This window comes from Mycteria americana, chromosome 3 (genome assembly GCF_035582795.1).
Source record: "Mycteria americana isolate JAX WOST 10 ecotype Jacksonville Zoo and Gardens chromosome 3, USCA_MyAme_1.0, whole genome shotgun sequence".
NCBI classification, from domain to species: domain Eukaryota; kingdom Metazoa; phylum Chordata; class Aves; order Ciconiiformes; family Ciconiidae; genus Mycteria; species Mycteria americana.
Window position 1 is genome coordinate 6,404,241 of NC_134367.1, and position 21,433 is coordinate 6,425,673.

At 37.6% G+C, this 21,433-nt stretch overlaps 1 protein-coding gene across 6 annotated transcripts in view; it reads right to left on the reverse strand.

The window, feature by feature from the left end:
• The window catches only part of SUPT3H (SPT3 homolog, SAGA and STAGA complex component), a 288,464-nt gene extending 267,864 nt beyond the window's left edge, over positions 1–20,600 (reverse strand). For 2 of the 6 annotated variants that reach the window (XM_075497781.1, XM_075497784.1), the window contains exons 1-2: positions 20,081–20,196; positions 10,005–10,099 (exon numbers count right to left, since the gene is read on the reverse strand). In XM_075497781.1, the coding sequence (XP_075353896.1) occupies positions 10,005–10,099 (95 nt within the window). In that variant the 5' untranslated portion in view covers positions 20,081–20,196. Of the gene's footprint in view, positions 1–10,004; positions 10,100–19,466; positions 19,827–20,080; positions 20,197–20,265; positions 20,367–20,481 lie in introns of those variants that run through there. The other 4 variants (XM_075497782.1, XM_075497780.1, XM_075497785.1 and 1 more) reach the window with 4 other exon arrangements.
• Between the last annotated feature and the right edge of the window lie 833 nt (positions 20,601–21,433).

The following is a 21,433-nucleotide window of genomic DNA, read 5'->3' on the forward strand; positions in this document are numbered from 1 at the left end:
AGTTGTGCAAACCCCATCATGCCTCCTCAGAAAAATCCTGTTGCGCTAAGCAACAGAACAGGTACACAGAAGAGACTCTGCCTTTAAAAGCTTAAAAATATCACACCAGCAGCAGGAAGAGCTTCAGTAATTTCTCTCTCTTTCATGAATGTCCTTCCTGTACTCGCTCCTACCTATAAAAGGAAAACTTAGTTCTGCTCCTAGTTTTCTCTCTAGGACCACTCTTGCCTGATGTATTTAACGAGGTAGATAAAAAAAAAAGGCAACACACTATCTGATAAACAAGTACATCTGCTGCCGCTGCCCTTCTCTACTGAGAGTTCTCGCTCTACTAAAGGGGGAAAAAAAAGTCTTCTATGCACATTTGCAGAGAAGGATTTCAGCTCAGTAGGCTAAACTGGTTATTTTTGAACAATGCAATCTCAGCACAATTCTGGGTTCAAATATGGTAAACAAGTATGGGACAGAATAGAGAAATTCTTTACAATCCCAAATTACAGTTTGGTTAACCAGAGTGCTCCCTCAGCCAGGTCATTACTGCTGTTTTCTTCCACTATCATTCCAAATGAACTATCCAAAGTCAGATGATTTTACTGATCAACTTCAAGGCAGAGAGGGATAAGCATATGACCAACTGAAGCCATAAGGTAACAGTCATAACAGGGTTATGCGAGTACTACCATACCTCATCATACAGTAAGATAAAATAAATTATTAATATTCAACTCAAGCACACGCTCATTGTGTGTTGCATGATATATAAGTTCTGGACCACTTTATTAAAAACAATCGTCTGGGCTGTCTATTCAGCATAACTTCCTAGTCCCTATAATCATTTACTTGTTTCAAGTTGAATCAGGGTCTGCATGTGCTCTGCATTCCAAGAAACCTAAGACACATGAAAGCCAACACTCTAAAAAACTCTCTTCTTCCCGGGGAAGAACTGAACGTGGCATGAGGGGTAACCTGTGAGGAACCTTGGCATGAGGGGAATGGCTGCTGTCATATTTATGCTTGTATTTGCCTCACAAGGGTGAATCAAGCTTATACATTTGGGTAGAACAGGAAAAAAAAAAAATCATAAAAACTCAAAATAATCAAGGCCATGGTTTAACAACTGCAAACTGGACTTACCAGCAACAAAACCCATTCTCACAAAGAGACATAAAAAACCCCATTTGTGTTTTAAAGACTAGGATAACAAAATTAGAGGTTTATCAAAAACCAAGTAGCAGTCTGACTGTAACAGCTAAACAGAATGATTTCTAGCTCTTGTCCGAAATCTTTGTCGGACAGAGAATGTCTTTTAAAAGTTATCTTATTAAATCATATAATAAAACACTTCAGGTAAAATATGCAATAGTAAATTATGTCTTACAAACAGCACAAAATACATATTGTGTATTTTTTTTTTAGTTAACACGTAATCTGAATGGCTCAAAGGACTTAGATTATAATTATTCTGATATTCAGAACTGGATTAACGCACAAACACAAGCCAATCTGGCAAAGCACAGCTATATGAATCGCAACATTTCTTTAATGTTACGTACGGTGTGCATTCCTTCAGCAGCGAGCAACAAGTCCCCTGAACTTTCTAAATGATAAGAAAACATTATTTTAGCATACATAAGCACTGTTACTATCAAACAGAATTTCCATTTCTGTATCTGAAAATAAATTTAACATTTGATACTAGAAGAAATCAGTGAGATCTTCCAGGGCATTCAGTGCTGAACAAATTGTAATCCAACTCAAGTCAGCAGGGGTTATCCAAATACATCAACAGGAGAAAAGATTAGTTCAGAGATCATACTTTTGATAATTTCATTTCACACTCAAAAATTTAGAATGTTACTCCTCAAGATGTTGTCATCTGAGAATGGATGAGAAATCCTAAATAAATAGAAGAGAGTTCTAGGAGCACTAATCCCTAAAAATATTTGATTGACAAGGTTGCAACAGACAAAAAGAAAAGATTTTATAAGACCACATCGTGTATAGGCAAGAAAAAAAATAAACGTTCATACTATGCAATGTCTGTGAGTCTAAGATAAAAGTATCCGCAACCTAGATACCCCATGAGTGACCAGAGGTCTAGAACCACTCTCTACTAGCCAGTTTAAGCCGGCAAATATTATTGAAAATATTACAGTGGGAATGATCATGAAAGTTGGCTCCATTACACAATGAAGCCTCAGTGCATAAGAAATTACTACTGAAAGAGTACTCCAGTGGAAAGCCTTCATGATCAGCAGCATAGATGTTATTCTCCATAACATTCCATTTTATATTCCCAGAAGTATTTTGATGCAAAAGTAAAAAAGGAAATAAAAAGAACAGAAGACGTATCATTGTATTAAACTCAACAGGGAAGTATTCCATTTGTTTTAGTTTCTTACACTCTACACACACAGATTATTTTCTATCCCTTTCCTGTGAGCAATTTGTGCAGCACAATCAGGCGTATTAGAAAGATCAAAAATACCAGGTTAATCTTAGTAAGACAAAATAACACTAGCAACACAAAGGCAAAGCCTAACTCACTTTCCCCCATTTTTCTTGAGTACAATAAAATACACACCATGCTGCAGTAGAACTGGCAGCCATTAGTTATCAGCTTTGCACATTTCTAAAGGTATTTTATGTTAGTTTTTGTGGTTTATTAATCTGTTTTAACAACTTGTGAGAGATAAAATGAAAAAAAGGTGAAAAAATAGCAAGATAAAAGATAAGAGCTTTGTATCCTCTATTGCTTCTGAGTAACTACCTGTAATTGTGATGCTTCTAAGCTGAAAATTAACAAAGGCAAGAACAGAACTATGATTTTGAGTTTTCCTTAGAGCGCTGCAACTTCTCCACTATCAGCAATGCCATAGATCCACACAGTCAGTCAAAACTAGTTTCTAACTTTATATTGCAATTATTGCAGTAGGCATTTCTAAAAAGAATATAAGCAAATACAAGTGTCTTTTCCATGCTCTGATAACTCTGAACTGAAACAAAAAACTTGTTCAAATTTGCCTTTTAGCATAAACTACTGAAACTTTTTCGTCACCAGAATTAACTTAGAGAGTTATAAGCATCTCAAAAAGAAACTTAAAAAACGGAACACAAGTTACTCTTAACTCAAATCTATTGCCTATCCATACCCTTCTACATAGAAATGTTTAGGATGGTGCTAGTTAGCTATAGCATTCACTATCCTTATAGCTGTAAATGTACCTCCAAACATACACATATGTATATATAGAAAAACATGACTGAATCATGACTTCTTTACCTAATGTAGCCTTCATTAAATTTAGGAAATACCTTCTTGTTTAGACATTGAAAGTATTTAGACAGGAATTTCATCTCCGAAATGATTCTTCATCACTTTCCCAAACCAAAAACTCCAAGTTTGGGTTCTCCTTATTACCAAACTTCTTGTCCTACACTCAACATACCTGTGCTCAATATTAACTGCTCATTCTACCACTGTTTGCTGGAGAAAGAGACACTGAACAAACAGAACTGTCAGTAGATTGGTGATGGATGACATGCAATCTTTATCTTAATGAAATATGTTAATTCAAGAGAACAAAACAGCCAGTGTGTTAGCAAAACTGGTCTTTCACTTAGTTTTTCCTTACTTGATTCTTGTGATACACAGATGAACACCAGTCCATAAAAATGGAGAAGTAAAGGACAGGAGAAAAATTATGAATATTGAGAAAGCATTCAAATACTTCACTAACAGGGACCACGTAAATATCCCAAGAGCTGGGTGGACATGTCTAAGGACTCTTAATGAAATAAAGGTTTAAGAACTAGCCCCAGTTCTCACCAAGTCTCTCCCATAATTTGCTACATGTTAAAAAAGAAAGAATAGATTATAAATAATGTATTTATAAATAGAAAGGGAATATGGAGGTTTTATTAAGATCTCTACTGCACACTAACACACCATTGGAGTATATTAGAGATGGGTATAAGCTACAAGCTGAAGAAAGTTGAAATAAGAACTGCACTCGAAATAAGAACTGGACAGACTCTCACTGTCTGGAAAGAAACAATCAATTAGTAGCAATACTAAATCTGATATTATATCAACAGATACTATTATTTTAATACTAACTACAACAAATATAATGAATAACCAGAAAGTCTTACATAAAACGAACAGAAACATTGTTTTCTCCACTACCTCCATCATTAAATTTATCTTTATAACCTTGTAACATCAAATTTTGACTTTTGGTACAAAGTCTGCCTTAAGAGCTAATTATGAAACCAGGTTTAATTTATATTATATATATTCAAGTTACATACAAAGGGGAGGAAAAAAAGCAGCTTTTAATGCATTTAATTCAGAATGCTACCAGACTCTATCTGGGAATATACTTCAGCCTCTTGATTCAGTTTAAGTAATGTATTATCAAGCTGATGATTCATGTTGCCACAAGCCTGAAAGATAAATATGGCCATCCATTTACTTGAACTATGTATTTTTACAAAATTTTGATATCAGAAAAGCATCTTGTTTAAGCAGATATTTAAAGTTTTATTCCTACAGCTGCATCCTCACAGCTACTTCCCTGCACATCAAAGGAATTCCAGTGACTTCAGGAAGGCTTTACATGGCCCATTCATGCATCCATGCTGATTGTCTTCAAGCTATGGGCTTCAGCCCATAGGAACAACAAAAATAAATCAGTTTCTCATGTATTTGCATTTTGCTCTGAATTAAAGCTAACAGCATTTTCAACCAACTTGCATTAGTGTGGTAATATAGCCTACCATTACCAACGATGCTGCACAGTGAGGCACACAAAAATGCAGTAGACAAAAAAACCCCACACTCTTTGATATGGAAGTTTAACTAGCTAGTACTTTATACAATATCATTCAAAGATTTATCATCACTTTGGAGCCCAATCTTACAAGTGTTTAGCTGTCAAAATTACTGAAACATGCAAAGCTAAACACTGGGTCACCTGCAGGATCAAGTTGTAGAGTGTAGGAAACTGAAGTGGTTGATTCATATTAGTTTAAGCATATGTTGGCCATAGGAAAATTTTACTCACATGATTTTTAGAAGTATTCTGTTGATAACCTAAATTAATCTGGAGTATGGCCTCTGTTCCCTCTGTATATGAGTTTTTGTGGGGAAAAAAAACCCACCACACTGAATCAATAAAAATAACTTCCCAATTAACTTCAGATTGCAGTAATTAGTATTTTTGTAAAGAGTTAAAATAGCTTAGAAAAATCAATATATTTCACTGAGGGAAAAAACCTCTCTCTTCATCTGCAAATTGTTCAACGCAAGTGTTTAGAATGTCACGGTTTCCAGAAATTCACTCTTTAAGTAGTGCTTATATTACAAAATAGATGATCTCAACCAAATTATGAATTTTAACAGCTGCTGTGAAATCATCATGGTTGTGAATCTACTGGGCAGAACTACAATTTAAATGCAACTGACTTAAGGTTAGCAGTTAGTTTGGAAACAGGTTGTAGATGAGCCAAATGAAGCTTTGTAAAACAAACCTCAGCAAAATGCACTAGACGTGCTGAAAACATTTTTTAAATTATTAACACCTACTGCTGTAAGTTCTATGGTAACATAATAAAAAATCCAAATACAAATAAAGGATGTGGGAGTCAAAGCAAAATCTACATAGCATTATGCTCTTTTAAATGATTATAAGATAAATATAAAATAATTCCAAGTCTTAACAATTAAAAGCCAAACATATCCATGTAAAAGGTAGTGCACTGTAAACTGACATGTGTTTGGGTGGTCTGTGACAGTCTTATACTTTTAATTAAATCTGTATTCCTCTTAAAGTAATCAGTATATTAAGTACTATCACCAGTAATACTTAATACTATTTACACAGGCATTAGACATCATACAGGACAGATTTTTTTTTTCTGACAAAAAAAAATTTCTTCAAATCCAAGTAATTTTTAAAATATTCTTAATCAGTGGAAATACAGAACCATTTCATTCGTAAAAAAAAAAAAAATCTATGTATACTATGAAAAACTTTTACATATTTTAAGACAGCTTTTCTGCAGTATTTTGGGATTTCATTTCAGGACTCCTACACATTTCCTGCCTTCTCAAATATACCATAAAAATATTTGTGACCTTATCATAAAAACACAATGCTATAAAAGGATTCGGTTCATTCCTTAATGCTGTGGTTCAAAAATAGGTGTAGCATACGTAACAGACAAAGCATATGAATAACCTCCTCACCTTAAATGGGATTACTCACAAGCTTAACATTACATATAAATTTAAGCATTCCAGGGAATCAAACCCTGACTCAACACTTAAGTGCTATAAATTATAAACTAATCAACGAATACCACCTTCAGACTGTGAGGCACTGTTATCCACAGACTTCCAGATCTCGCTACTGGCTTATAACAGGATTTTATATTATATTTCAAAAAGGTAGTTCCTCTACGTTCCTTCTGCCTTTTAAGTCCCTAGAAGCCAACAGCCTATTTTTTAACATCAGCACAAACTACCAAATGCTGTTCTGGATTAGCACCCAATGTCCCTATATGACTCACTTCTCACAAGTTCATCTTCTTGCTGCACACATTTTTTTGTTGAGAAAGGCAGGACAAGTTGAAGTAACTCTTCATAGCACTCCATATGGATGGCAATCCATAGGAAATAGGTGATCCTACTCAACTTCACAATAACAAACTACATAGATATAGTCTCTATTTTCTTTAAGAAAGTTGTTACCTTTTTTGCACTGTAACACAATGCAAATGCCTTCACTGTTTCCCAGGATCTTAAGATGTCAGCATGGATTTGTTACAGATAGCCTAAATGGGAGAATCTGTAACTTCCTAAATTATGTAGCTTATAAAAAATGTCAGCTTCTGTCAGAGCCTGGAAAGTTCTTTTAAAGTGGTAACTTCATTTTGTGGTCCTGGCCAAAAGAAACAGCTGTCATTTTTTCTCCACATGGTTCATCCCTGGCACTTTATCATTTCAGAAGTCTCCTTTTTTCCCAGCAAACAATAAAAAAATGTAACTTTCAATGCGCTCATTACATTGAAGGAATTTCTTCAGTTCCTACTAGTTTAATGAAACTGTGAAAACTGTTACTCTAAAGCATAGAAGATCTGTTTGCATAGCTTTCAAAGTATAACTGCACCAGTTCTGAAGCAAAAGGAAAATGTCCATTTCTTCCATTTATATGGCCAACAATAACTTCTACATTCTGACAGAATCATGTGTATACTGGCGGGGAGGGTAGGTTCAAAATACTTTATCAGGAAGTCCACAAATAAAATAAAATGCAGGCTCCCCAGATACTGATCCGAACTGATGCACAGGCTTCTTCGACTCCAAACTTCACAGCTGCTCTTTCGTTTCTTAAACACAGTTACAGTTCTTTTCTCCACCAAGAACAACACTTATATTTTCCAGTGTAGGTGACTATAATACATGTGAACAATAACTAAACAGAATTCTCTTGAAGGAGAGAACTAATATTTTTTCTATCTGAAAAGAACTCAGTACAGCAAACCACTGGGTTTGTAACAAAGTAGTCATCTACTTTAGAAGATCCAATGCACAGGAAAAAGTTCATTATCTCATTTACATTATACTGAAAAATACTCTAGTGGAATGTATCCCATGCTCCAGTTAACAACAACCTAGTAGTCTCTTAAGGACATTTAACTGAAAACAAATTGCATCTTCTACTTCTGGCAGGGAACTCTTTGTAGAATTTAACAGAGGCAAGTAATTCCTTTCATATCTACTGCCCGTATAGCAATTCAAATCAGAAAATGTTACATGACAGTGAAGGAGAATCTACAACATATGACGGAACAAGCGAGACAGCATTCTTTTCACCATCATTTAATCTGCGTAAAATCCTGGATCTCCTAAAAGTAGCAGCGAGGAGCCAGAGGAGTCTGTTAGGAACAGGTTGAGTGTGAGAGAGCTGGGAAAGCAGGGGACTTGCACTGTCATGTCCATAACTGACCAAAACAAAACAAAGGCAGTTCAAAATGTAGCCTAAAGCAACTTAAAACACCTTTTCACTCCTAAATGAATTCGTTCAGCACCACAAAAGAAGCAAAGACAAAGAGCATATCTAGTGCGATACAGCAATACCAAAATGTTAAATATTTCCATTATGTTAAAAAGCCAAATGCAGGTTTTATACAGGTAAATAATTATTATCTGTGGAGGCTTGAAATACTTTAATTTCTCTATGGTCAGGGAAGACAACTGGCAGAAAAAAAAAAGTATATATATTTATACATATTTATAAGTAAAAATAAAGCTTTAACATTCTTCCTGTCATAATCTTCAGCTCTAACACAATGGAAAGGGGAAGGAGAAGAGAGTAGAACATTTCAGATAAGACTATCTAAAAATTTTAACTCACACAAGGTAATATATTAAAAGCCACATGCAAAAAAATTAATAGATATTCAACAATTAATGACATAAAGGAAAATGATCAAAAAGATAGTATCATTGTAACAGTCAGGATGCATGCATAATTTTAATAAATAAAATTTCCCTGTCATGAACACGTAGTTACCCATCTGTGGGTCAGAAGGTGGATGCTGTAACTATTTTGATTTTTATATAGATGATTAAAAATTAATTTAAAAATTACAAAGCAACACTGTAAAAAGCTGTCAAATATTGAGTGTTTTCAATGATCTTGCCAAAGTAAAGATCAGTAGCCCAAAATTAATTCCCTGTGAAGTTCACCCTACTTCACTTCGTCCTATCTTAAACAACATCCTGGACAGTCTTTCAGAGCTAAGACTAGTGAAAAGAACCAATGATTACCACTATCTTTTGAAACCATGGATTTATGTCTCAGTACTCTGGGACTAGTTTTCTTCATTTCATTTTCAACTCTGGCAAATGAACATAGGGAAAAATCCTTTTAAGACACTTTTGCAAGATTTCATAAAGCAAAGCTCCCTTTTATGTGCAGCTGACCTCAGCAATTGGCAAACGTGCATCCTCTCCCCTCCCCATAAGTAACATTCATAACCATCTATTTTTAAAAAATGTACAATTTAGACATGAGCCACTACAGCCAAGCCTTCTGCAGCCTTAGAGGTTAGATATCTTTTAGCTCTAGGTTGAAATACTCTTTAAACTGTTTGATAAATCAGAAGCATGAATCCACAAGGGAACAAGCTCATTACTTCACCCTGCCCCCATCCTGACAGTACAGTGTCTTGGATACACATAGAAGGGGGAAAAAAAGCCGTATAGTGGCAGGTGAAACATTTTGATGAATATGTTGCTTTCCACAGAATGAAGATTTGCAGTCAGCCCAGTGTAGTAGGTTACCAGCCAAGATAAGACTTCTACAGAAGGAATCCTTCTGATTACACAAGTATCTTTCAGACTGACAAAACCCACCTGTTTAAATAACATTCAAGGTTTTAGAGGTTGTAAACTACAAAATCATAAAATAGCACGGCTGGGAGCTGGGTTTCTAAGAGTCCACTATTAATTTACAACAACAAATAACTTATCTTTTTAACAACTTTACTTCCTATCCGCCAAAACTCAGTTATTTACAACTGTTCCATATCTGAATTTCACCAGCAATATTAAGATCTCAGCAGTCTACCTCTCTGTATTAGCACTGAAAAATGGTAATCAAAATAGTTATTTAAATAAGCTTATATGACAACAGGAAGCTTAGCTTTCTTTGATGAAGGACTGAGAAATATAGGTCTCTAATGACTTCTAAAGTAATATTAAAAATGCATTTCCTTACTCAGCAGGACTTTCCTTTCGATACAGCGTGTGTTTTTTATTTATCTAACTCACGTCTGAATGTTTTACAAATCAGAAGTAAAATGCTAACAGTTCCATCACTAACACCTGCTCTTCTTTCCCCCCCAACACCCTTATACGTACATTTGAAGAAACCAGCTAAAAGATGCATACAAAGTGTAGATATTACCAAATATTTTGACTGATTACTTACATCATACTTTGCAATTCAGGCGTAAAGCTTGTCGATTTTCTTCCGCCGCTTGAAGAGGCAATCGTTGACATCGGGCTAGCAACAGTGCTGGTCATCTGAGTAAACAAAGAAATAACAGCGCTTAAAATACTTATATTTTATTTTAAAGATAGCCCATGTGTGCTTCACTCTAGATATTCAAAAGAGAAGAAAAGCTTTTTGGGGTAGACTTGAATGCAAAGACTCTGCATGCAAAATGAAGCCTGAGACACTGTAGAAAACATAAGAGAGTTAATGTTTACTGTAACCAAAGTATTGGAAATGTGTGCTATTTTTAAAAATATCATCTCAGCAACTCATTTAGAGGTACCCTAGGAGCACCAATGGAAAAGTATTAAGATAAAAACACTGTTATTCTGGAATACATGGTATTCCTAGACACCAGTATCTTGATACCCAAAACATCCTTTTATATCCCTGTGGTACCCTCAGCACTAGTAAATCACATCCCTACTGCCTCCACTGAGACTAACAGGAGTAAAACAGAATCTCAGAAAAAGCCAGATAAAACTTCATGAGCACCAAGATCACAAGCTTCCTTTCTAAAACACCAGCTTTATGTACACATATTACTTAAGTCTTCAAAACGGAAATGCGTTAGTGGGACTTGAACATCATCTTAATACTTATATGATGATGTTCTATCTTTATACAAAATGTTTTACAGCTTTTCTATACAAATTTCTCACTAAAAACTCCAAACCAAACCCAGAACAGTTCTACTCTTGTTTTATGAATTAACTAATGCATCTACATTTTCCTCTAATAGAAAGGCAAGTCAAATGCCTTTAAATAATGTCATTTTTAAGAATAACTTAATTTACTAAAACACTGACAAATCAAAATTTATCAAATAATGGAAAAGTCTATAAATGTAGAATAGGGAGTTTCATTTTTTCCTTCAAGAAATTTTTTAACAAAGAACTGCACTATGTAAGTGTCCTGATAAACTAGAATGTAGTGGGAATATATTCTGTTTGCTACACACTAGTAACAGTTGAGTTGTACTGCTCGTTTCTTGTACTATTAGTAGTAGCAGTAGTAATGACAATGAAAACCATATGTTAATATGGTTTGCTTTGCTGCAAGACCTCTGAAGAGATCCTACCCTTCTCCACTTTTAAATTTTACAGTTAAGAGAGATTTCCTTTCTAAAAAACCATCTAAAAAGCATTAAAAGCATTGTGATCAATCACAAATATTATGCTTTGGTTTAAGAAAACTTGTAATACTCTAAATACAAAGAGTAAGATACTTTCAAAAAGTAACAAAAGAATTAGTGTTTTGAAAGGCTAATGACATAACAGTATAAGGATGAACAACAAAAATAAGAAGTTTATACATTCAGATACAAGTTTACATTTTTATTAATGCTTTCAAGTAGATTTTCACAGACTTCTGCTCATCTTCAAGCACAGTCTAATTTAGGTCCCCATCCTGCAAGCACTTATGCACATGTGTAACTTTAATCACAAGTTTACTCCCACTGAAGTCTGATTTTAATCACACAAGTAGTCACACACCAGGCTTAAGTGTTGGCAGGATCCTGCCATAATCAGCAGTTACCAAAGGGTCTCATAATCTAAACAGTCAAATTAGTGAGTTAAAAAAAAAGTAAAAAAGATCTATAACATGAAGGAAGGTGACAGAGAGTATTTCTAGGAAAGCTCTATGTACACATGGAAGGGAGCAAAGAGGAAGCTGCAATGGTACCCAGGAACAGCCCAAAGATTTGGAAATGTATATGTGTTTCACTGTTCATTATTTGATTGGGACTGATTACGATTCATTTTTGTAGCTATACATTTATATCCCATATCACAGTATCAATATTCCTAAATATAAATTAATACACTGTAAATTCTTTATTTTACCCAGACCCTAGAGAAAGTAGTTAGGGGAATGCCTCAGTTAATGCTTTCTAAAATAGCTGTAGAAAAAACCCTGGAACATACCAATCATATGTGCCTTAAAGTTTAAAAACTGAGTAACATACAAAGACTTCAGGTTTTTTGAAGTTTAATTTTTTTTTTTTTTTTCAACTAACTACATCATTTAAAACATATTGCTACTTTTTTTTTTTTTTAAAATCCAGGGCAGACGTTTCGCTTTATCCATGAGGTTCTATTCTGCTAATTTATGAAGCATTCTCCCAAAGTTCCCAAAAAACATGGGACACAATTCCATAGCTGCCTCCTCACAGCGTAACATTTGTGATTCATGCATGTCCTATTTTGGAGTAAATACGTTTTAAGGTTCCTGCCCTCCAACTGGATAAGAACAGTTTAAGAAAAACTTGGAGGGCTGTACATCTGTATAAAGTATCAGCAGGTTTGAGAGCTGAAAGCTTATCAGCTACTGCCTCACTAAAAACTGGGTTTTCCTATTGCAACCAAATGATTTAACTTTCAAATCAAGCAGGTGTACAGCATTTTCTTGACATAAAAAAACCCAACAGCTTGTCAGGCTTCATCAGACCCTTTACAATAATTACTTCCACAGCCCACGTTTTGTTTGATGGTTTAGATAATTAACTCCTTTACACATCAAAGTCCCATCGTCCGTATGTTCTATTTCCTTTCTTCCGGACATTTGAAAAAAGAAAAAAAAAAATCATTCAAAAGCAGAAGCACTCTCAAATCAGTTTTGCTCATCAATAAGTACAGCTAGCATGGAACTGAAAAGCCTACTGTAATCTTCAATGGGTCAATACGCTGTATTTGTTTTAGCTCTGAACTGAAATGCAGCTGTTGGCCATATTCTACAAAATGAATTCAGATGTTAAGATTAGGTCACAGATTATTTCAACATGCCATATTTTAATCATGAACTCTACCAAGGAGAAGATAACTTCTGATTAACGCTATTTGGACTAGTAATTATGAGGTCCTACCCAAATAGGTCTAGCTTTTACAAATTCTTTTCCCATAAGTAAAATATTGCAATCAAATGTATAATAAAAAATATACATTAAAAGGTATATATAATCATTAATATAAATATTTCAAAGCATCTACTGTAATCTCAATGTTTTTTACATGAAAGAGTCACAACAGAAAACAGTACTTGTTCCACATGAATCAGCAGAACAAGAGAGTTCTCCGTTAAGGGAAACAGATTCTGTCATTTCTCGTCAAGTTTCATTTCATAGCCATTCTTCATATCCATATCCACTCTGAAATTACCAAGCAATACTAACTTCGATTGATGGTTGTCCAATCGATACGCCATCTGTATAACCCATCTATTTATTCAAGACCCAGTTGAGAGATGTGCAAGAATTGAAATTCTACTGCTCCTAAGACGTGAATTTAATATACAGGCTATACACCTAGCCTGTAACTGTACAGCACCAAGTCTCTGAGCTATTTCATATCATTTGGGACATACATAAGCAGTCTTAAAATACACACACACACACAGAGTCAACACCTCCATCTTTTGAAATACTACTCAAATACTTTCACCAACCACCATTGCCAAAATGTCACATGAGGATCTAAGAGAAGGGTGCATCCAAACAGTCCCTACAGAACAGTCCTGCAATACAGCTGTTCAATAGTTGATCTAAACGCAATTAGGAAGAGCAAACATTAATATTACTACAGCTTTCACTTCACAAAAAAAAAAGACATGAGTCTAAACTGGGTCAGCTTAAAACACAAGTGGAGTCTCACAGATTTTATCTGATGTTTCTGTTACAGGCTAAAGAAGGTGCAGAATTACCCCAAAAAAGCAGTGTCCCTGCATAAATTTTTACATAAAATAACACATTAGAGTAGACTTTACTGTTATGGTGACTTAATTCATCAAACATACATCTAATGTGGTTACTGCATCAGTCCTCTTTTCTTGCCTTTCATAAATATATTTTGCATATAACCTGAAAACATGCAAAAATCTAAAGACTGACATATTGTCATTTATATAAACCCAAACAAAACAGGAAGGAAATAAAAGCCAAGATGACTATGAATTAGCATAAAATTAAAATTAATGCTTTTTTTCACACCCTCTATTTCAGAGTAATTAGATCAACTAGTCTGTTACCACCGAGTATTTTACTGCATGCATGGCCTCACCAGCAGACAAGAGAGTAGAACATAAGTCTGCTACAATTGGAGATGTAAGAACTTAATTAACTACAGGAAATACAGACTTTTTGTTAGTGCACTTCTTTTAAAAAACAAAAACACAACCATAAACCCTGTTGAACACATGCAAGACTGGCTTTCTAAGTGTATGCTTAAAATCACAAAAAAAAAGTTAAAAACCCTAGTAACCTATAGCCAAATACTGGAGTACATACATTGTTTTGCTGATCACCCACTCTCCCAATAGCATGGAATAACTGAAAATTAAAACACTAGAATATTAAGTCTTTAAGTTCTCCTGAGCTGTTCAAGCAGGCTGGAACTAGAAACACTCTAAAGGGTCTCAGATAAGCACAATGCACAGATGACCTAGATTTTACAGCAAATTAAGGGTTCAAAATGTATAACTAAACTCCTTTATCATCCTCTAACCTGTTCAGGTCTAAAAAAATCAGCTTCTTGTGTAACAATTAAGAAATGGCTTTGCTTATAGGCAGTAAGATAACTTCTGTATTCCATAAATACGGCCTCTTAAAAGCCAAGCAGATAAAGCAAAGGCACAAACTCTCAGGGAACAGCCAGACCAAATCCAGGATTAGAAGAAATCTGTGGGCAGGCAGTGACACATCTGCATCAGGTCTGCACACAATAATATTGTTCAAAGCTAGGGATGCAATCTCAGCTTTCTTTCATTTTTTAATTAATTAACAAAGCATCACAAAGTATTCCACAAAGTGGAATGCGTGCACTATTCATGCTAAGGATAACACATTACATCTGCCACTGCTGCTTCCATTTATTACCTGATAGACTAGAGGCTTATGATAGTTTTATTTTAAAGTGAATACCAGAAAGAAATACTCATCTTATAGCTGTCAATGCACAGCCCAGCTTTGGCCACCCAGACAAATAAGCATCTCCTCTTTAACCGTGACACCCTTTCTTGGAAAGCCCACACAAATACAAGGAATACAACTGAACATCATTGCCCCCTTTCCACTTCTAAGGCAACTCAGTCATTCCTTCCCATTTAGAAGTTACAGAAGAAACATGCATGTCTGGTAACAAAGGGTAAAAGAAATTGTCAAATACATGTAAGCGTAGATTTTGGTCCAAAGAATAAAACGCATCTTATTGATTTTATCTTTAAAACTGTCCTGTTCCACATCCCTGGAGATAAAATGAGGCTTAATGCTCATTTCTATATCTCATAAGAAAGTATCCTTGTGCATTAATTTTACCAAAGACCTCAAATGAAAGCAGTAAACAAGCACAACTCTCTCCCACTGACTTTGCAGGGAAAGAAAAGTCACTCACTAACCAACTACAGACTAAAGCATAACCTTCTGACTCTATTCTGCATAACAGCAGCTGTATTTTACTTCAAATTACTCTGCATGTCCTCATATTTTAAGCTATTATTTGTCCATCCACGAGTTAGACATGACAGTTATTTAAGCCTCTTGTGAAACAGACCACAGAACAGTCTGGACTACTGAAAGAATATTAATACACAGATGTAACTATTTTATTTGAGATTGAGAAACATACAGCATAACCTTACATGAGAGGTATGCCTCCACATCTGGAGATGTTTACAAACACTTCTCATAGTTTCTAACTCCAGTCTGATCAGAGCTCTGTCCTTCCCCAGAAGTGATTTATTTATTTTTAACCAAGAAAGCAGGGAAAATGAATCTCATGTATATGCCCACCACCCTCTGAACTGAGTGTGCAGCACTTTTTGCAGAACTCCATGCCACGTTTGGCAATTAATGGCACTGCAAATTAAGCACCAATGACTTTTTTCTTCCTTCCTAAAAATGCTTTAAAACAAAAAAAGAGTGTAAAGACCAGACACCCTGTAACCAACAGCAAAGTTTCCACAGCTTCCAGAATCTAGGTCCTGTAACCATAACTCTGTTTGGACTAGCAATTATTTTTTCAAAATGCATTATTTTAGTAGTATTCTGAATCTTCCATACTAATTATTTAATAATTGTATAGACACATGATTTAGCTACCACAACCTTCCTGCAGTAACCACTGACAATTTTCAGTGAAGGAAATATAAGGTGTGCTTGCAACTCTTGTGATGAAAAACGGCTTCAAATCATTAGGAACTCACATACTTGACTCCAGCATGCAAAGATTAACAGACCCCAACCTGCAACTTACTTCAGATAAAGCAAAATGCTGAGAGTAAAACATTTCTATATGAACATGCAGATGTCAAGTGAGTTCTGCCAGTATGCTTTACTGCTTATTGGCCAACAAGCAAATCCATTAATCATCATGGTTCCCGTCTACCTTCAGTTCCATCTAAAGTAACTTAAATGTTAAGGTTTCACTAATGCAGTTGGATTCTCTGTAAAGCACACCAAAGTCTACCCCCTTCTTACCATTAGCTTTAAACTATACCTTCCTGAGCATAATTTCTCTCTCTAGACCTTCACCTGTTCAACTCCTTTCAAGACAGCATTATCTTCCCAACATATCACACTGATTACATCAATCCTCCTCCTTTCACATCACCCTGAGCCGTGTTTAGTTCAGGATTTGAAATACAATTAAAATCATTTCATAATATAGCTCCACCCTGACCTTAACTGAACATTCTGGCACATCAGGAATTTCATACTTTGCCCCACTGCTGCCCTCAATGGAAAGTTAGGGCATCAATGGATGTATCAAAAACTCCTAATCAAGAATGACTAGCCAAATACATAGCTGAGATTATAAGAATTTTTTCCAGTTCTTACTGGTGAACTGTTCCTGTCCCTTCTGAAATCACTGCTTGCTATTTTAAGTCTAAATCCTCTAGAGCAGAAAACGTCTACCTCCATTTTTGCTTATTTGCACAACACCTAGCACAAGGAAAACTACAGGAAAAACAGCCACAGCTTTAATATAAATTACAATCGTGAACATTAGCTCTTAAGAAGTAGGTCTAACAGTAAGTCAGTAACATTCAGGACACCAGCCCCTTTCAGAGATCTCAGTCACAGATGATGTCCAATAGGTTTCTGCTAAAACGTATTCTTGTTTACTGGAAAATACAAATTTTTCTTCGCTACTTAAGTACATGATTTTTAAAAGCACTTAAGACTGGAGAGCTGTATTGATGATTCTTATGATTTACCTGAGAGATGTTAGCAAGAGTTAGGCCAATATCCAGGTGCTTCAAATCACCTCTTCCATACAAGCTCTTGGCTTCTTTTTAGCCTTACTTCTTCTATGACAGTTTAAGGAGCTGTGTGAACTAGAAACTTTGCAGTTGACTCTGTGAATATCTGATTGTAAGCAAATGTAATACTTCAAACGTATGCAAAATACAGGGGTAGAGAAAAGCCAAAGATTATTTATAAACAGAAATTGATTCTGCATTAGCTTGCAAATTAACACGTACCAAGATTACTTCAAATTAATAATGATTACATGTAGCACTAGGAATGCCAGGTATCCGAAACACAGATTACAGATCTAATCAATATCATTTTCAGTACCTTTGACATGCAGTTTTCTGATCAGCTCCAGATAAGTTCATAACCGAGTCACTACTGCCTGGTTCCATGAGAACCTAGGCCTAACTAGTTCCCTCCTTTTTACATAGTTCGTGTATCTACACATTTGGATATTTCACAATTGCAACAAGAGCATCAACTCAATTAGTTTCTATGGTATAATTACACTGCTTGGGTTTGGCCTCATGCCTTAAAACACCCTCGCAATAATGACCTAAAAAGACACTGTCTAGCTGGTCTCGCTGCTTGAGGGCATCACATCAGAACGGCAATAACAACGTGAACAATGTTCAGTGTTACTCTAGACTATTATATGTAAGTAACTCTTAAAACACTTGTAGCTTACTAAATTACAGCTTGCTTATGCTGACAAGTTACTAATTGACTAATCAAATTTCAGGCAGCTCCATTCTACATTATTCAAAATTGAGCCCATGAGAGTAATTCAGTTGGTTATGACACTCAGAGGCTTAGCAAATAACCTAAAGGCTACTGAATCCTGTTAAACCTTAAGTAATGTTTCCAAATACTTGTATTTGAAAATCACAAGTAAAATGCCAGTAAAGCACAGAAGGATTTCTTGTTTACTTTTCAGATACATAACTTTGAGTTTTTCCTCCTGCCTTTTTAGCATATTCTGGTTAGACCTCAAGCTTTTCTTCAGAATCATCACAGCTAAAAATTTCTTTATCTAAATGAAACCTAACATTTTTGCACTTCGACAAGACTCACAGAGATGGGGCTTTCAGAAAACCATAAATAAATAGCGTTACAGTTGGAAATGCTACTGTCAACATCAGCATTCCCATCTACACAACAACAATACACAGGGGAAAAAGGAACCAAAATAAAGTCAAATCTGATTTGCATATTAATCACATGCAAAAATGAGCCTGTGCAAAGTCCACCAAAGTTAACAGAAATCAGAGTTACCAAAGTTAACTGGATCTGGCCAACAATGAAGAAAGATATGCAAAAAGGCTGAAAGGGAGGGTGCACTGCACCCTGCCAAGGAACTTAGCACTGCACGGGGAGCAGTGCCGTAGGCCGAAGGGAAAGAGAGGCCTGTACCGAGAAAGAGGATGATGCGGGAGTTAGATCAAAGACTTCAAAAGAAAATTTAAGCATACCACCAACATTACTGCAAACCTTGAAACAGAGTCACTCTTAGGAAATCAAATGTCTCACAATAAATCATTAATACTAATGCCATACAGCAAACTTGGTTGTACGCAACATCAGGTTCTTACCTCCCCTTTGCATACACTGTAATAAATATTTTGCATGTATATCGTGCTTTGCATTCACAGACTGCAAAGTATTCATTTGTATAATTTCTAGGAACTTATAAGCAGTTGATCTGTGCACAAGACATATAAAGAAATAGTTAGTAAGTGGCAAAACCACTTAAAGCCTACGCAGAGAAGTATTCTTCTCGACTAGCTGTTATTCCTAGGTTTTTAGCATTTACCAGTAGTTTGTGTAAGGACTAATAATTTATATTATTACAGGATTCCTATTATAATATTAAATCAGTATCACTACTAGTATTTAATATCATGATTAATATTAAATTAATATATAATATTACAGGATTCTTATTAATAAACCACCACACCTGTTTGTGCAAAATAAGTAAAATTCACTTCCTCCAGAGAAAAATTACAAACTACTGACATTTCACAGCATCAGAGCAACAAGAAGAAACCAGTAATACCCAACAGTACATGGCATACTGCAGGCCAAAGCCTGGCCTCCGTCACATAAGTTTAAGTCTACAATTAAAAAAAAAGTTCTGGAAACACCTTGAAGATTAGTTGCAAGACAACAAAAGGAAGAGGGCAGGGTCCAACGCGTGTAACAACGCCGCAGGCCACGAGAAAACCGACGCAAGAGCAAAATCATGGCAAAAGCTGCTCACTGCAACCTCCCAGCAGCGAGTAACCCCGGGTCTAGCACTTCCACCCCAAATCACAGGGTTAGGAGGCTGCGGAGCTGGCAGCAAGCTGGCAGCCGGCTATCAGGCAGCATCGCTGCCTGGGTTGAAGGCAGGGCCGCTTCCCAGCACCTTGGCTTCGATGGCAGGGCGGATCGCCTCATGCGGAGCAGCCCCTTCGCCAGGCTGCTGGCCACATACCCCCGCGGCGGTTACGCTTCGCACGCTGCTGCTCGCGTCTGGCCAGCGCGACCTAGGCAACGCAAACCCGCAAAGCCACGGCCGTAGAGGGAGTTAGCAGAAGCCCCCGCGCCCACAGGCACCCCCCGCCGCCCCCCCGCCCCCCGCCAAGCAGCGCTTCACAGGGATCGCTGACTGGAAGCCGCAAGGTTAATATTTCTGAAGGCCCCAAAAATGAGCAGCCCTGCTAAGTTAGTTAACAGCAACACATTGGCTAATTGCGTGCCCTCGCTGGTGACTCACTCAAAGGCTCACCCCCGGGGATGGATAGATGGATGGATGGATGGATGGATGAGGAGGAAGAGGCTGAGGTGTGCAGGGGAGGAAGGAAGGAAGGAAGGAAGGAGCAGCCTGGCTTGGTGGTGCCCAGTTCCCCCCACCCCGTGTGCGGCTATCCGAAAGGGGAAAGCAAGGGGCAGGAACTGAACCTCGTCCCTTCCCCTCCACGCGCTGCCTGGACCGAGGCGAGAAATGAGTGGGACGAAAAACGGCGGCCTCTCTCTCTCTCCTCTCCTTTCTCTTCCCGCCCCCCCCCCCACCGCCGCCGCCACAGCCGCTGCGGCTCCGGCACTCAGGCGCACACGCTGCGAGGGGGGGTAAAATGGCGCCGCCCGCGGAGGGGAGGGGCCGGTTCCGCCACACACCGGCCGCGACGCGCCACCGCCTCCATCTGCTGTGTGGCAGCCGCGGCCTCCCAGGGCGAGGGGTGGAGCCGGGCGGGGCGGGGCTCGCCGCCGCTTCCTACCCGCTGCCGCAGCCGCCGCCGCCGCCGCCGCCGGTCTCCTCAGCCCGCCGCGGGATCGCGCTCCCCGGCCCGCCTCCTGCAGGTGCTGCCTGGCGGCTGAGGGGAGGGCCCGGGCGGCCATGGCCGTCCCCCTTCCCCCTCAGCGCCGGGCGTCGCTGGAGGGTGGCGATAAGAGGCCTCAGGGCTGCTCTGAGGGCTAAAAAGCGGGAAGGGTTTGGGGGGGCGAGGCCGGGTCCCGCGTGGCAGGGGGATGTGTGCACTTACACAGGTGTCTGGCCTCGGTGCACGTACCAGCGCACCCTCATCTCTGCAGCTACAGCGCTGTAGAGGTGTTTGAAAACAGTACAGTGTCTTCCCCTCACTATCAAATAGCTATCTGCGTACATATCTGCCCTTGGGAATACCAGGGGATCCTTACTACAACAGAGCAAGTTGTACTACTTCAGCCATAACAGGGTGGTTAAATGCATCAAGGTGGTTAAATACCTTCCGTCTATAAGCAGGGCCTATGTTTTCTCTCTCTTTCCCAGCAATGGCAGCTTTCCTCTTCCTGTGTCCTGTCAGCTCAACAGGGTGATGGGGAAGGGCAAAACTAGGCGAGCTGGAGCATTTAACCTTCCTTTCTTTTCTTCTTTTAACCTTTTCTTTCTTCAACACCTCCTAATTGTAGGTTTTTGTGAGTTCAGTTTGGTCATTCCACTCATCTGCCAGGACACGCGCAGGTTTGTTAGGGGATAGGATGATTTGTACCATGGTATAGACTGGAATTAATAAATGTGACCAGTAGAGGTAAATGGAGTAACTGTTAGTGCTTTCTTCACCACATACGCAAAAACCTTGCTTTTCTTGAA